The sequence below is a fragment of the Crinia signifera genome, chromosome 6, assembly GCF_055691185.1.
Source record: "Crinia signifera chromosome 6, ASM5569118v1, whole genome shotgun sequence".
Classification (NCBI taxonomy): Eukaryota; Metazoa; Chordata; class Amphibia; order Anura; family Myobatrachidae; genus Crinia; species Crinia signifera.
The window spans coordinates 254,272,809-254,290,400 of record NC_139222.1 but is presented as its reverse complement, the minus strand read 5'-3'; the positions used below and the strand labels follow the sequence as shown (position 1 = coordinate 254,290,400).

Here is a 17,592-nt window from a genome sequence, read left to right as displayed (position 1 = left end):
AATTGTGTTTTTGTGCAAAAATACCTATTTCATTGCACACAGTGAAGCCAGCCTAGCTTTTGTTTATGCAATGGTTCGGTAGCACCAATCAAAGAAATAAAAACAGAAGTGGGTAAAACCTGGGAACATAGGAAAAAGTGTATTAGAAAAGCTGAAAATCATAGTAAATGTATTGCAACAAATGGGATGCAGTTGATAATATGCTGGTGATGAAAATACCGTCCAAGGCAACCCGAGACCCGGCTAATGCCGGCAATGATTTGCCAATGGGAGTTGGTGTTGCTGGAGCCAGGATACAGATGCCCGGCATCCCAATTCTAACTAGCGGGATTTTTGCCGGGGGGAGAGATTTCGGCAAATACAGAGATAGTTGTGTCAGGATTGGCCATAAACACAAATAAATGAATTGTCACAATATATAAAGAAGGTTTAGGATACAGTAAACTACTATATTTAGCTCTACCTGCAGGGTGGCACAGAATCTAATGTGACACTAGTGATGTCAAACTCATGGCCCTCCAGCTGTTGTGGGACTACACATCCCAGCATGTCCTGCAACAGATTTTCTATTAGGTAGTGTATATCTGTGGCAAGGCATGCTGGGATGTGTAGTTCCACAAGAGCAAGAGGGCCATTGACAGTAGATTCTGCGCCACCCTGCAGGTAGAGGCTAGAGCTAAATATAGTACATTTTACTTATCCTAAACCTTTTTCATATATTTAGACAGTTTATTCATGTTGTTTATGGCAATTTTTTAATGCCTCTACTATGATTTCCAGCTTTTCCAATGCCTTTACTATGATTTCCAGCTTTTCCAATGCCTTTACTATGATTTCCAGCTTTTCCAATGCATTTACTATGATTTCCGGATTTTCTAATACACTTTACATGGTTTCCAACTTTTTTTAATACATTTACTATGATTTCTGGCTTTTTGAATACACTTTACATCAGGCATGTCCAAACTATGGCCCTCCAGCTGTTCTGAAACTACAAGTCCCAGCATGCCTTGCCACAGTTTTGCTTATAGGGAATGCTAAAACTATGGCAAGGCATGCTGGGATGTGTAGTTTCACAAAAGCTGGAGGGCCACAGTTTGGACATGCCTGCTTTGCATGGTTTCCAGCTTTTTCAATGCATTAACTAAGTTTCCGGCTTTTACCCACACCCCAATAAAATGAACAAGAGAAATAAGTACAGACTAATACAGTCAGTATATGTATTCCCAGAGATACATAACTAAAGTGACATTTAACATATTGAATCTCCTAAGAATATTCATTTCTGAGTGGGAGAGGAGTACGGTCAATGCTAAATAAAGGTTTCCCCAGTGGACACAACTTATTGATGCCCAGTTCCTGGTATCCCCCAGTATTCAGCAGCTGCCTGGTAATAGAATCAGGCTAAAGGACATGTAGACTCCCTATTCCAGCAGCTACAGGACACAGCACTATAAATGTAACAGTAAGTGCATACTGTATATTGATCTGTTTATAGAGCAATAAACCATGGGTGTCCTACAGAGATATATTTATTCATGTATTGGAGCTGAACATTAGGTATGATACTATTCTGCTCCAATATGTGGGGAACCCATAACCAGGATACCGGCAGATATGGCTACCCCGGTGATACTGGTGACACTTCTGCCATCGATGGGGGTTCAGTATAACCAATTTTATCCCTCAACGCGCGCAAAGCCCTGTCATCAGGTACTGATTGGCCCATGGGCCAGCCTGTCAAAGAAAAAGGCATGACCATCAGTTTGGGAAATCATCGATGGTCACCTATTGCATAGTTGGCAAACGTCTATGGCCACCTGCATTATTACTATCAATGGTAAACATCGATGACAACCACACGGCAGCTTTAGTACACAGGTTGTCAAAGTCGGTCCTCAGGACCCCACGCAGTGCATGCATACCCTCCAACATGACCCATTCCATTAGGTACAAAATGCTCTGTTCCTGGACTTCCCTGCCAGTGGCAGTTACAGAGGTTGGACTCCAGCCCAGTCCAAAATTCAGAGAGGGAGGGTCACATCAACTGCCAGTGAGTCCAGGACAGTGATGGTTGGAGTGGCAATAGGTGTGGCTCCCCATTTTGAATATTGGTCTGTGCTGCAGCCCCACCTCTGCAACTGCCACTGGCAGGGAAGTCCAGAAACAGAGCTTTTTGTACCTAACAGAATGGGCCATGTTGGAGGGTATGAGTGCATGTTTTGCAGGTCTCCTCACAGACGCACAAGTGAAATAATTAGCGCCACCTGTGGATCTTTTAAAATGTGTCAGTCAGTAATAAGTGCACCTGTCAGGTGACCTGGAAAATGTGAACTGTGTTGGGTCCTGAGGACCGAGTTTGAGAACCACTGCTTTATTAAATTTACCCCAGTGAGGGAAATCCCAACTTCAAGAAAATTCTCTTACAGATGTATTTATTTTCAATGAGATGACAGATATTTTGAGAGGATTCAGAGCAGCCCGTGTTACAGATTATAGGGTAGATGCATGAAGCAGTGATAAGGGAGGAGAAGGGAGCCAGAGGAGAAGTGGCCCATGGCAACCAATCAGCTGCTCTGTATAATTGTATATTATGCAAATTATAAATGTTACTTCAGTGCTGATTGGTTGCCATTGACCACTTCTCCTTTGTCTCACTTCTCCCTTATCACTGCTTCATACATCTACCCCACAGGCTTGTCTGTCACATCTAAAGCTGGGTACACACTGGACGATTTCTGCGGGCAGCTAATATAGGCGGTGCCTCGGGATAATGATATAGTGCATACTCACTGAGCAATGTCGTTCACAATACCGGTCAGTGACGTCACCCGCCCCCCGCTATATATATACATGCTTGCGATATTGTCAGATTGAACTGCATGTACAAACGACTGGGGGTTGTTAACAACCTGCATCCACGCACATTGTTAACGATATTGAGCGTACACACTGGACAATATGTACACAATATCAATATGATCCATATCGTTAAGGACATATCGCCAAGTGCATACCCTCCAACTGTCATTTTTTGGCCGGTACAGTAAAGTTTTTTTGGGCCCCTACCAGCCAAAAATAGTTTTGGACTGATTTTATGGGTCTCTGACTCTCCGTTGATAGTATAGGAAAGGGGATGTGGCCACGCCCACTTTACCCATGGACATGCCCCCTTTCAGATTTCGTCCCGGTTTCTGCCCTTCAGATGTTGAAGGGTATGCCAGTGTGTACCCGGCTTAACGGGCACACAAAAATGAATCTGCCAGTCACACAAAAATGACCTTTAGTCAAGAGGGTGCCTTGTAATTCTAATAGCCTTCAGGCTGTATAACTCTACCATGTGTATTACTGTAGCGGCAGTTATGTTTTCTCCTATTGCATTAAGTCTCTGATAAATACTACTTTGTTGTCCCGTTACACCCACCTATATCACTGCCGCATTACTGTTCCCACATTTTGTAAGCGGCAAAATGAAACAAAACAGTCCACAGCATTGAGCATTGTCCTCCCACATGCTTAGCTAAGGCCTTTCATGAAAACATTAGCAATTCTGTGAAAGCAATGTTAGATTTGGAGAATTGGGCACAGTATTAGATATGCACAATTTGCACTTCCCAACATTGCTGGAGACTAAACCGTGACCAAGCATCCAATCAGGTTACTAGGAAATATACAATTATATCTGTATAGGTATAGCTCCCCTGCGGGGGTCACGGCGGCTGGAGCTGGTGCATTTCAGAATGCGGTAAAGACCCTGAAGACTGGGTTTTTTAACACATTTTTATTGATTAAAAAATATATATTTTTTGGATATTTAAAACGAGTTGATAATCCTGAGTTACATACACACATACACACACACACACACACACACACACACACACACTACACAAGCATTGGTTCATACTGTTAGTAAGATAGTATGAACCAATGCTATCTTGCTGTTGTGTCTGAAGTACAATAGGGGACTGAAATCCGACAGGTATTGACATTGGACTTTAAATGATTCTTAATCAACATTATTGATTCTTGGATTCTTGGAAAATTAAGACTGCAATCCAATGTCGATACCCATCAGTATCAAACAGAAAGCAAACCCGATGTTTAGTAAATGTACCCCATAAAGTGTTGGGGTATTAGTGGAGACTTACAGTAGCATAGCTCCCAACTGTCCCGATTACACCTGTGGATTGTAGTGTTCTGCGGGCGAGGAGGGGGACAGTTGGGGGAGCCGGTGATCACTGCTGCTCTGTTATCTGTAGAGCAGCCAGTGATCATTGAATAGATTTTGTGCATCTTTCAGTGCAGAAAAGGGAGGCGGGGGCTGCCCAACTGTTCAGAGGATGAAAACAGTGGCTGTGGTGTTTGGCCTCGCCCTTCCACCAGAGACCACGCCCCACCCAAGGCTCCACCCCCTTTTCCAGGAACAGGTTATGCTTCCTCTAAATTAATAGTTGCATTCCTCCCAACATGACCCTCTCCAGGAGGGACACAATGCTCTGTTTCTGGACTTCCCCCTTAATGTATGATTACCATCAACTTTTTTAAAAAGGTTAATGGATAAGAAAGGTGTTTCCACAAAGGTGATGGCAATCATAAATGAAGGGGCAAGTCCAGAAACAGAGCAATGTGTCCCTCCTGGAGAGGGTCCTGTTGGGAGGTATGTAGTTGGGATGTAGTAGCCTAATTAGTTATAGCTGGCCACACTGGCAAATGGCGCCATAGGTAAAAGAGGAAATCAGTTTTCACAAATTCTGCTCCGTCAGTTCAATACTTACAGGTGGATCAAAGATTTCAGCCCACGAAATGCATTCCTTGAAATTGATTTTATTTTGTTGTTTTCTATGAACCTACAAAGACAAATAAGAAGAGTTGTTAATCTGCAAAAGAATTCTGCAGTAGTGATCTGGCTATACTTAGCCAGGGGGCCAAGCAGAGGGAACACACCGTACTGTACATTAACAATTGGGCGTCCCCATACACACACACACACACACACGTTACCAAGAATGAGTTAATGCACTGTTGGATGCACTAATTACAACACTAATGGATGACATGAAGCGGGAAATTTACTAAAACGGGAGTTCTATTTCACATGGGATGTTATGGACAACCAATCAGAATCTACTTTATTTTTATTTAGCATCTTCTTGAAGATGATAGATAGCATCTGATTGGTTGGCCTTAGCAACATCCCATGTGAAATAAAACTCCATACCACCCAACATTTGGTTGTCATTGGCGGGACTCCCATGAAGGGTGTATGACTCTGCAATAATGTCCGTGAACATGAGGCCACGCCCCATTTTGCCGCCGGGGGGCATGGCCAGCAGCTCTCACAGCCCCTCTCTTACAGTGAATAGACGTTGTGGGCATGCGCTCAGCGTCTATTCCCCGCTGATGCAGGGGGGGTTCTCCCAAATGCCCCCCCACCCCACCACGAGACACTGCTGGCCACGGGTGGGACATGGGACAGTCACAAAAAAACGGGACAGTTGGGAAGTTTGGAACTCCCTTCTTAGTAAATTTCCCACCAAAGATCCCAGGACACAACAGTTCTAGGTCCCCTTGCAGCCCTTCCCTGTCTTTTGTATAACAAACAAGTCAAGTACTAACATTGTGACGATGAATCGAGAACTACTGAGCGTTTTAAAACCAACAGTTTTTTTTTAAACTTGAAATAGTTATATGGATTTTAGATAAATGACTGTATATAATTATATCGGGTGCAGATGATTTGAAATGGACACAAAATGTTATTTTCAGACGATGCAAAAGGGCACTGCGGTAGAAGAGTTGGGGGGGGGGCATCATGCAAAATGCAAGAAGCGGGATGAGATCACCATGCGTCTCACTATGAAATCACCAATATCGGCTTCATAACTCAAATAAGAGCACTGTAATTATCTCTATGACGTGACATAGGCGTGATATTGTAGACACATCCAGCCGCTGTGATTGGTTCACACGAGTGGCAGAAACTTTTATCCTCCGCATCAAAAATTAAACAGCATTAATGAATAAGGCATGAAAAGTGAAGGCAGCGCCCGGCTGCTCGCTTTGGTAAACAGTGCTGTATATATGAGTTATAATGATGGTAATGGCTCAGTGCTTATACTTACAAGTACTCTAGGTGAGGAAGGCCAGTAAATGCATCATCTCTGATTGCATCAAAAGTGTTTGAAGTGAACAGTCTGTATAAGTATAACACATAAAAATTAGGACAAGGAAGAGAAAAGCGTTTTTTTTAAATGAACGAATAAATTAAGCTTAAAAGCAACGTATCATAAAACAACGTGTTATGGGAAGATCGCGTTAAAAGCAGGCATTAGAGCACATTACAGCTCTTAAGATGGGTCATTCACGTGTTTGGGAAAAGGCTCTTTCACTGCTAGGTCAACTGTTACTAAGACATTCCAGTCTACCGCTGTTGCCAGGTGTGTAATAAATGTATACGACTTGGCAACAGGATCTATGTACGGCATGCATGCTACGTAATACCTTGTGCGATATAAAAGATTGCGGATGGATACGTTTTCACACTGCGCATGCTTACGTGTTGAGCATATGCACAAATACGCGGGAGCGTGGTAACAGCATTGCAGGCCATGGGCAAAGCAATGCACTGGGGACTCTACACTCCCATAAATGGGAAGCAATTCAAACAAAATCATAGCATATCCCTCCTGTTGTTCTGTGCTATCTCTTCACGTGATTCCATACAGTGGATGGCTGTCAGCACTCTGATTGGTGGATAGCTCCAAGCATCTACCAATCCGTATGCTGAAAGACTCTCACTGTAAAGGCCCCCATACATTAGTCCGACTTGTCCTAGGGACAAGTCGGACCTGATTTCCCCTGCAGCTCCTCGGGAGGGGGACACACGATTAGGCACTTGATGTGCCATTGAGAGAGGTCTCAGCCAATCAATGGCTTCCTAGTCATCCCTATGGGCATTTTTTTTTTTCAAGTTATCTGTTCCTCCCGGCTCCCGCTGCTGCGGCGCTGCTCGGCAGCCAGCGTCATGTCATCAAGTTCTCCCTGCTCCCGCTGTCACCCCACCGCAACAGCTTCCTCCAGCCCAGCGCCATATGCAGCCTCCCCCTGCTTGGCTCTCTATAGCCGGCATCCCCCGCCCGCTGCTGTCCCCCGCACGGTTTCGGGGCTGGGCTACACATAAGATTTGGCAAATCTTATGTGCAGCCCGTCCGACCTCCCAACCCTGATCCGATGCGCACGGGACCACGCATCGGATCGGAGGGGATGTCTACAAGTGCGATTTGGGCCGATTTCAATGCCCGATTCATCCGAATCGGGTGAAATCGTTCCCATATCGCATAGTGTATGGGGGCCTTAAGGTTGTGGTCTGGGAGGCAGGTGAATGTTGATTGACCACTCTGATTGTGTAACCACTGCCTGCCCCTGCTGTGGGGCGCTTGGCAGCTGCCCAGTGTCCTTATATTTCAAGATGGTGCTGCGAATATAGGGATTCAGATTTTAATGTTTCTCAGTGATATGTTGTTAATTTTCCGACGGACGAAATACCGATTGACAGAATCCCCACAACCAAATGCCAACAGACTAAATACCGAAAGGTACAGAAAACCAACAATCGGAATACTGACAACATCAAAATATTGACAATCACCCCGACAGCTACAAAACACAAATAATACTGAATACAGTTTTTCATGATTTTTTCACAAAAACCGACTTATAATATAATAGTGTGCCGAGTCCAGAGAGGGGATACGGTACACCAATACGGTGCCCATATCAACATCACAACTATGTTGGTATAACAGTGTCGGCCAAGTGATTGTCTTATGACCCGCATTATTTTTATTTATGTTGCTAGTTTGTAATTAAATTGCTTTGAGAAAAATGAAAAAATTATTTTTTATTTAGGAAACATGAAAAGATTTGGCAATTCATTATCATGTACTGTGCATTGGGTAAGGGGCCCCATCAATCAGACGAATCCTGATTTCCAGATGGCCAATCAGTGACCATTTATGGGTCAGAAGCATGTTGGATTTTGCTGATCATCGGACACAACCATCGGCAATATGCAGGATTTTGCCGACAGATTATTCCCTTAAATTGTTCTCTGCTCTTGCGGCAGAAGTGTGAACAGCGTAATGTAACCTCTACATGACTTGGCAGATCTGCGATATGTGGCCTTTATTACCCAGTTTGATTATTTTCCACACAATCATTAATTTAACTATCAAAGGTCAACAAGTATTATAATTATTGTAAGTATGATGGTCCATACACACTAGACGATATTGTGAACAATATTGTCCAATGTAACCCCCTCCCTCGTCCAGCATGTCCGGACAAGTGAGGTCAATCATTAACGATGGCCATGCTGCTTCAGCAGCACGGCTGTCGCCCCCCCACGCACGCGGCATTGGAAAGTTTGTATGCATTTGCTGATGCCGCAAACCCCCCCCAGCCGGGCCGCTGCCGCCAATATCAGTGTTGGTGGGGTCGCCGTAGTGTGTATGTTCCAGCCAGGGCTTCACTTCCTCTTACACTTGTTAATATGGTTCTAATAGTGGATTAAAGTGTAAATTGTGGTACATTACATTAATAACCTCAAGGTGGCACTGTTACTGTTGGAGTCTATAGCACTTTTATATTGAGGATTTATCAAACTTTCAAAATGGGACAGATGGAGGTTTTGAACCAATTTATCATGTTAATGATTACTAGAATCTCATATGTTGCTACTGTATGCAAAACACACATTTTCCCCTTTCAAAGTTTGACAAATCGAAATTCCTCAGACAGTAACAGCAGCTGGGGAACAGGGTTCTGTGCTTCTCTGTGTCAGTCCTGTGCCCGAACCATTGGAGGGAACGGGGCCACCTGCAGAAGACAGTGTACAGCTGCCAACATGCCAATGGCACCTTTATTATTGGATGCTGATAAGACATGTGCCTTACAGTAGCTACACACTTTCCCCACCACCAGCCATTGTCTGGTGGTGGGGAAAGTGTGTAGCTGCTGTGTCTTCTCCCCTAGTGCCATGGGAGCAGTGGGGCTGGAAGCCTCTGTAAGATGTTCTCAAAAGGGGCAGGCTAGATGGGCCAAATGGATCTCATGGGGCATACCCACAGGGCATACTTGCCTACTTTTTTTTTCAAAACTAGTTTCAGGGAGATTATAGTTGGTAGAAGAATTTTGCACAGCACCCCATTGAGGGGGCGTGTTATGCTCCACCAACAGGGTGTATCTAGTTCCATATTTGGAGAGATTGTGAAAAGAGATTGTGAACGTGTCACCTAGAAGCGTGGGTGTGTACTGCTACATCTGACAGGGATCTTTTTAAATGACTTATATACAAATGTAGGGGAGCCCCAAAGCAGTTAGTAAGAGCTACTATACTTGGTAAAGTGCTGGGAAATGATGCTGATGATTCAATGTAAATGTATCTGTCTCTCATTCCTTTTTTCCCCAAAAATGTAACAGTGTAATGTGGGCTAGATGACATGAGGGAGATTGCTAGACTAATGAGGGATTGCTATTTAAACATGCTTGGGATAGGCATATTGATATCCTTACAAAAAATAAGGATCAAATATGGTTTGAGGTAACATTTTTAAAAAGGGGCAGACTAGATGGGCCAAGTGGTTCTTATCTGCCGTCAAATTATACGTTTCTATGGCCCTACACACAGTGATTTGTGCTTAGTTTCTAAGCAATCTAGGCAGATAGCTTAGAAAATAGGCAAAAATTGCTACGTTTATAGGACCCTTTACCTGCAGTCAAATTCTATGTTTCTAACTTTAGCTAGTGAGAACACGAGGACATGCACTGAAACTAGAGGGCGGAAGATTCAGGGGAAATGTGAGGAAGAATTACTTCACAGAAAGAGTAGTAGATAAGGGGAATAGCCTCCCATCAGAGGTGGTAGAGGCAAATACAGTATTACAATTTAAACATGCTTGGGATAGGCATATTGATATCCTTAGAAAAAAATAAGGATTGAATATGGTTTGAGGTAACCTGTTTAAAAAAGGGGGCAGACTAGATGGGCCAAGTGGTTCTTACAGTATCTCCCGTCACATTCTATGTTTCTATGAGCTGAGCTTATGAAAATCCTGGTTAATTGATTAGTTATGATGGTGTGAGCGCTGTCCAGGTGGAGGTAGAAGCACCGTACATATTGGCGCCCTGTTACGGGACTGCTTATCACACCTTAGATTGTAAGCTCCTTAGGGCAGGTCCGTCTTTACCTTTTGCTTTATGTCATTGGAAATGTGTATTATGATGTACAGCTCTAGAAAACATTTCTGAACTTAATAAAAAAAACACCTTTATTTTTACACAGCAATTTAGAGTTCAGTTTGAACTCAGCCCAACCAGATCGAACCCTCTCTGCACATGTTGCGTCTGCCCCACCTGCAGTGCAGCATGGTTTTGCCCAGTTGCTGCTTTTGTGCTTTTATTACAAACATGAATCAGGCCAATGGTGTAAACAGCGTTTCAACTAAGTGATTGCCCTAATGGCTTATTAAACCAGCACAACGTATTTCATGTCAACAATGTCCTGTCAAAGAGATGCTAGAAAGCTATTGATTGTCACCCCTGTGGGTTTCAGTAGCCACTAAAATATTTATCTGACCAGATTACGCTCTCCGGTATTATATTCATTATCTTCCGCCAGAATTACAAATCATCTATCCCATGAGAAATCCCCCATTAACTCTATTGTGGCACAAACACGATGTGATCTGCACATTTCTCACAGGGTTGTACAGAGGACAAGACCTTTGTAATATGCTTGGGAAATAGCTGGATATTATTCCCCCTACAAAGGTCATTCACAAACGTCACATTATGTTACCTCCGTGTTAGAAATTAATTACTTCACTATGCAGGCTGGATGAGTTCCTTCCTCAAAAGAACTATGGATAACTTAAAAGTTAAAACCAATTAATAACACAACTACTATAAAGTTTAAAAAAAATGCTTTGTCGGTTGGAAACTGGGTGGGCGTGTGCATCCAGGAGCCAATTGTGCGGGAGACAAGTGGACGGGGCTTCTGTGCGGCTGGGAGCTGGGTTGCACGGCATGTGCGTGACCTCTGACCATGCAAAGAGCTGCACCGCTGGGGATGGAAGAAGCCGGGCAGCATCTGAGCAGGTGCAGTCGAATCCCAAAATCCCGGGATTGGAGATTTTGGGGCCAAATCCTGGTATCCCCTCTATCCCGGGATTGGCCACCCTAGTCGACAGTAATAAGATCGACAGCCAATAGGTCAACCACTATTGGTTGACAGGCCATGTGTCGACACGGGGAAAATGCCGACATACTTTAGGTGGACATGGTCAAAATGTTGACACAAGCAATAGGTCGAGGTGGAAAAGGTCAAAATGAAAAAGGTTGACGTGAGTTTTTCTGTTAGGCCCGTACATGGTTGTTACATACCTCCCAACTTTTGAAGCTCTAAGAATGGGAATCATGCGTTTGCCGAAGGTGCGTCTGAAATTTGGTGGCATGGCCTAGCACTAGGGGCGTGGCCTATGCTTGCAATGCTACCTCTATGCCACGCCCCATTTTTGCCACTGTGGGGCCATGGTCAGCGGCTCTGTGAGGTGCTTGACATGCCACCAGCCCCTCTGTCTCTGGCAATAGACCCTGTGTGCGTCTATTCATTGCTGCTATGCTCAGCAGAGCTGCACCGGGCAGGGGGGACTCCCAAATGCCCCCTCCCCACCCCCCACCGTGGGACACTGCCAGCCCCGGGCAGGACCCAGAACTGCCCCCCCCCCCCCCAAAAAAAAAATGGAATGGTCCCGTGAACATCCGGGCAGTTGGTATGTTGTTGTGTCACTGTGCATGGTATGTTCTGTATGATTTATTACACTGACTGCCTGGCACTGCGCTGTGCTGCCTTACATATAAATATATGGGGAACTGTAGACTAGCTAAAGTTTAGTCTATCCTTCTAGCATTATCCCTAATCTATATCCTTGTCATTTTTTATAGCATCCTGAACACACTCACGTAATGTGTTATAAAGCAGACTTCCCTGCACATCATGGGGATCTCGTTACACCACAACATGGCTAAGTATTTATTATTGGGCTCTAACACAGTCATGTAAACAACTAACTAGTCTGGAGGACAAAAGGAAGCTTCAAATAAATCATGCCCTTTCATTTATCAGCATACGATTTATAATGCCTTGGAGAGAGATAAAGTGAATCAGATTGTTCTATAACTCATTTATCTAGCACAGTATTTGAAATAACAGAGCTGACTGGTAGATTTGGCAACTCCTTTATCTCTCTCCAAGGGGTAAATATACTAAGATCGGCCGAAAAGGGACGATCCCTGTGCGATAACATACGAACGGGATTGGCCTGAGAATACGGATAATTTAATAAGCATCTGTATTCTCAGGATTCATATTTTTTGATAGTGAAGTCATTCCTACTTGGCTTCCAAATTACCGGCAGCCAAATATGTACGACCCTTCAGCGTCGCACAGATCCATCAGATCCGTTTGATGCTGCCCTGTGTAAAAGATAGGGGGGAAAAAATATTTATAAAAAAGAATGGCGTGGGGTCCCCCCCACCCAGCAATGACCAGCCCCGGGCTCTTGGAGCCGGTCCCTTTTGCAGAAATCTGGGGGGGGAGCTGGAATCCCCCTGTATTTCTATAACTAGCGCCAGGCTCTTAGCCTGGTTCCCAAAATACGGGGACAAAAAGAAGTAGGGGTCCCCCCCGTATTTCATCAACCAGCACCGGCCTCAAACAGTCAGTGGTGTCATGCCACAGCAGGGGGACACTTTTGACATAAGCTCCCCCATTCTGCAGTAGACTCCCTGAAATAAAAGCACTCTCCCGCTCTCCCTCATTAGTCTAGCAATCTCCCTCATTTCACCTATGGCAAGTAAAGTAGCTCTTGCTAACTGCTTTGAGGCTCATCTACATTTGGATATAAGTCATTTTACAAGATTCCTCTCAGAGAGATGCAGTTTAAATCACGGCGGTCGGGATCCCGACGCTGGAATCCCGACCGCCGAAATCCCGACACTTTCTCCCTCCGTGGGTGTCCACGACACCCCTGGAGGGAGAATAAATTAGTGTGCTGAGCGCAGCGAGGCACCGGGCCCGCTGCATGGCGAGCGCAGCGAGCCCGCAAGGGGGGGCGATCCACGTCCCCCCCTTGTCGGGATTTCGGCGGTCGGGATTCCGGCGTCAGGATTTTTACCACCGGGATCCCGACCGCCGGGATTTCATACTGAATCCCTCTCAGATGTAGCGGTACATACCCACGCTTCTAGGTGCCACGTTCACAATTTCTTTTCACACTCTCCATATATGGAACTAGACACGCCCTTTGGGTGGAGCATGACACCCCCCCTCAATGGGGTGCTGTTTAAAATTCTACTACCACCTATAATCTACCCTGAAACTAGTTTTCAAAAGTAGGCAAGTATGACCCTGGCTGGTCAGTCCAGGCCTGGGTTCCCCTGGGTAGAGGGGATCTCTTTATTGACCAGCCAGAATGATCATGTCAAAAGCCTCTATTCCTCTCCCCACATGTGCATAAATGTGATAACTACAAGTTCCAGTATTCAATGCTGACAGCAGGCCGGCAAGATATGTTAAAGTAGTGGGTGTATAATAAGAACCCTATTTATTTATGTATGCACTTATTACACAAAAGCCCTGTTATCCATGATTTCCATGAATGGTCAGGACATTTCCAGAGCTTTGTAGAGTGGAGCTACAGTAGGGGGAGAGAGAGCACACAGCATAGTTGTAGGCTGTGCAGCAGGTTGCTAATGCTCTTGCGTTGTTTCCTAATCACTTCTGCTGCTCCCTAGCAACAGTCTATAAATGTCAGGAAATTTACAGCACAAACGAGGTGTTATTCCAGATTCACAGCACACTGTACATAGTCATTTACAAAGGGATTTATAGAAGGAGGAGGATTCTATGTAAACTTATAATTAGAGATGAGCGCCGGGGCCGAATATTTGGATTTGTCACCGGGATTTGGATTCAGCTTTGTCAAACAGCGGTGAAAGGCTTTGGATGCGTTTAAAAAATGGTAAAAAAAATGCCAAAATCACGTAATTTTGGTGTTTTTTTTTAACCTAGAGTAATATTAACCTCAATGACAATAATTTCCAGCCAATTTTTTGACCACTTTACAGCTCACAATGTTGTTTTCATTCAATTTAGGCCATGGTCTGCAGCAAGCTGGCTGGTTATTAACATACGGAACCTCTGACACTATCAGTATGGTGTATTGGGGGGAGTACACACAAACAATAAAGGAGAGCAACATTTTTTTGAATGCACAGCTTGTATAATGATGCATGGAGGCTGAACATCACACACCCATCTTCTGACAGTATACTATGGGTGCAGTACACACAAAGAATGAATAAAGAAGAGAAAAATGTATTTGGATTTTTTTGCTTTAATTAATTTAACTTTTTTTTTTTTTTATGCACAGCTTGTATAACGCTGCGTGGAGGCCGAACAATCACACACACACACCTTCTGACAGTATACTATGGGTACAGTACACACAAAAATTAAATAAAGAAGAGAAAAATTTATTTGGATTTTTTTACTTTAATTATTTTTAATGCACAGCTTGTATAATGCTGTGTGGATGCAGAACAATCACACACAGAACTTGTGCTGCAGTATACAACAGAAAAATAAAGAACAGCAACATTTATTTTTATACTGTATTTTGTTATTTTTATGGATGGGCCTTGGATAACACTGCATGGACCGTGGAGGCAGAACAATCACACATGGAACTTGTTCTGCTTCTGACAGTAGTATATATGTATGGTGTAATGGATTGCAGTGCAGCACACCACAGTGACTACACACCACAATGAAAAAAAAATGAACAATGAAAAACTGACTGACAGCCTGCCTGTGTACCCCATTACACTGACAGCCTGCCTAACACATGACCAGTACAATTACTACAATAAGTATATTATATAACCCAGCAGACAAACCCCTCTGCAGTCTGAGCAGCACAAACCCCTCTTCTGAGTCTGCCCTCCACTGCCACAAACCACTCTGCACAGCACAAACCCCTCTGCACTGCACAACACCCTTCTACACACTGCACAAACCTCTATAGTCTGCACTTCACAACAACACCCCTCTGCACTGCACAACACCCCTCTGAGTTTGCTCAGCACAAACCCCTCTGCAGTCTGCACTGCACAACACCCCTCTGTCTGCACTGCGCCCCTCTGCACACTAATGATTAATATGACAAGTAATTGATGATTCAAGTTCAAGTTCACCCCAGGCTCCTGCATGCATCACAACTACTAGACCCGCTGGCCACGAGCAGAGCTGTGCGCAGCTGGAAGCGTGAGTTTGAAATGGCAGCAAATTCTCAGACGCCAAGCTTTTATAGACTCTGCGTCTTGTTAGAATCCAACGCTAGATTACCGCGTTCAGCTGTGCTTGGAATTCCGCACAAAGCCAGAAACTCGTGAGCGACGGAATGCGAACCGCTCATCTCTACTTATAATATGTAAAAATATTAATAGGCACAGCTTATTGGGAATCCCTAGTAGGAACCCTCTTTTCGTTTTATTGTTGTGCCCATAAAGACACTGGACATTCCCCTGCACATGCAAGGGTGCATCGATGCCTGCTTGGGGCGAGCAGCAGATGTCACATGACGTCTACACTCGTCCCGAATTCGGCCATCTCTGGCCAAGATAAAAAAGTAAGGTACTCTTTACCTAGAACGGCGCCAGCGATTGAAATCGCGGTCGTCGTGGGTAAAAATCGCGGTCATCGCGGGTAAATCGGGATGGCCGCGATGCCCGCGATGACCGCGATCACCGCGATTTTCCCATAGGGAACAATGTTAAAACGGCAGATTGACCGCGATTTTACTGTTAAATGCCTCAATGGACCCGATTTGGGGCCAAATAGGCCAAATTAACCCTTAAATGTCCCCCCAAATTTTTAACGCCACCCCACGATCCACGCCAACCCGAAGCGTGGCGAGCGCAGCGAGCCCGCGAGGGGCGGCGGTACGCGTCCTCCGACCTTTTCATGCCCTACTATCCACTAGGGCGTGGAGTGAGAATATAATAGTGTGGCGAGCGCAGCGAGCCACCGAGCCCGAAGCGTGGCGAGCGGACGCGGATACCTTCACAGGTAGACGCGTCCCCTCGCGGGCTTCACAGGTGTCCGCCTCGCCACGGACACCTGTGAAGCCCGCGAGGGGACGCGCATAACTGTGAAGGTATCCGCGTCCCCTCGCCACGCTTCGGGCTCGGTGGCTCGCTGCGCTCGCCACACTATTATATTCTCACACCACGCCCTAGTGGATAGTAGGGCATGAAAAGGTCGGAGGACGCGTACCGCCGCCCCTCGCGGGCTCGCTGCGCTCGCCACGCTTCGGGTTGGCGTGGATCGTGGGGTAGCGTTACAAATTTGGGGGGACATTTAAGGGTTAATGGGCTCTGTGGCCCATTTAACATTGATTCCTATGGCCAAATCGGGTGGATTGAGCCATTTAACAGTAAAATCGGGTCCATCGCGCCTTTTAACATTGATTCCTATGGGAAATCGGGAGCATCGCGTCGCGGGCATCGCGGGTACATTTATGGCCGGCCGCGACGCGACCGACACGATTTCCATGTTTAACATTGGTTTCAATGGGAAATCGCGGGCATCGCGTCGGTCGCGTCGCGGCCATACATAAATGTACCCGCGATGCCCGCGACGGGCGCCGTTCTAGGTAAAGAGTACCGAAAGTAATTCTAGACTGACTTCTATCTGTGAATGAGGAAAAAATAATAATAATTTGATGGTGAGCGATTTTTTGCCCATGCGGATGCATGCGAGGGGATGTGTAAGCGTATATATCCTCTTGCATGCTAGTGAGGGGATTCACGTGGCGGCGAGGCATGCATTTGGTAAGGGCTGCATTTACCTGTTCACTAGACTGCGAACATATGCAGTCTAGCAAACAAGTCTGAATCAGGCCCATAATTGGACACCCCTTACTGAGATACTGTATTTACCTCTGTACTGTACATTTCCTTTTTGTGCATTTGTGGGCCTGATTCAGAGATGGATGTAGATCACACAGCAGCTGTGTCTTTGTACACTGGAATAGGCGGAACTGCGGGGTGGTCCGACAGGTATAGAAGGCCGACATGACAATGGTCTTCCCAATTCTATAAGTGTTTCACATGTTATCTCAACATATGCTTGATTTACAATACACATGGAAATGTTGTGGAGACGGTAACCTTGCCTGAAGCTTGGCGAGCAATGCCAGCCCACGGGGGTACACACTTGAGCTAAAGGTGGTCACATAACAGCAAATATACATGATTTGGCCCATGTGTCATTTGTTTCTGTGTCACAACGGACATTGTTATGTTCTAAACCTGACAAATGGCATCTGTGACACTTAAGCACTGTCAGCCTTTCATGCGTTTACCTTTTATACCTACTGACTTAATGCATGTTGATCATTCGGTGTCGACCGATAACACTGTTGATCCATGGATCCACAAACAAAAAGGGCCAACACGCCCACATTT

At 45.1% G+C, this 17,592-nt stretch overlaps 1 protein-coding gene across 2 annotated transcripts in view; it reads right to left on the bottom strand.

The window, feature by feature from the left end:
- Positions 1-17,592, bottom strand: part of LGI1 (leucine rich glioma inactivated 1) — a 49,130-nt gene that overhangs the window by 16,658 nt on the left and 14,880 nt on the right. The window contains exons 3-4 of one of the 2 annotated variants that reach the window (XM_083149379.1): positions 6,126-6,197; positions 4,779-4,850 (exon numbers count right to left, since the gene is read on the bottom strand). In XM_083149379.1, coding sequence (XP_083005505.1) covers positions 4,779-4,850; positions 6,126-6,197 — 144 coding nt within the window. The remainder of the gene's footprint in view (positions 1-4,778; positions 4,851-6,125; positions 6,198-17,592) is intronic. The other variant, XM_083149380.1, reaches the window with a different exon arrangement.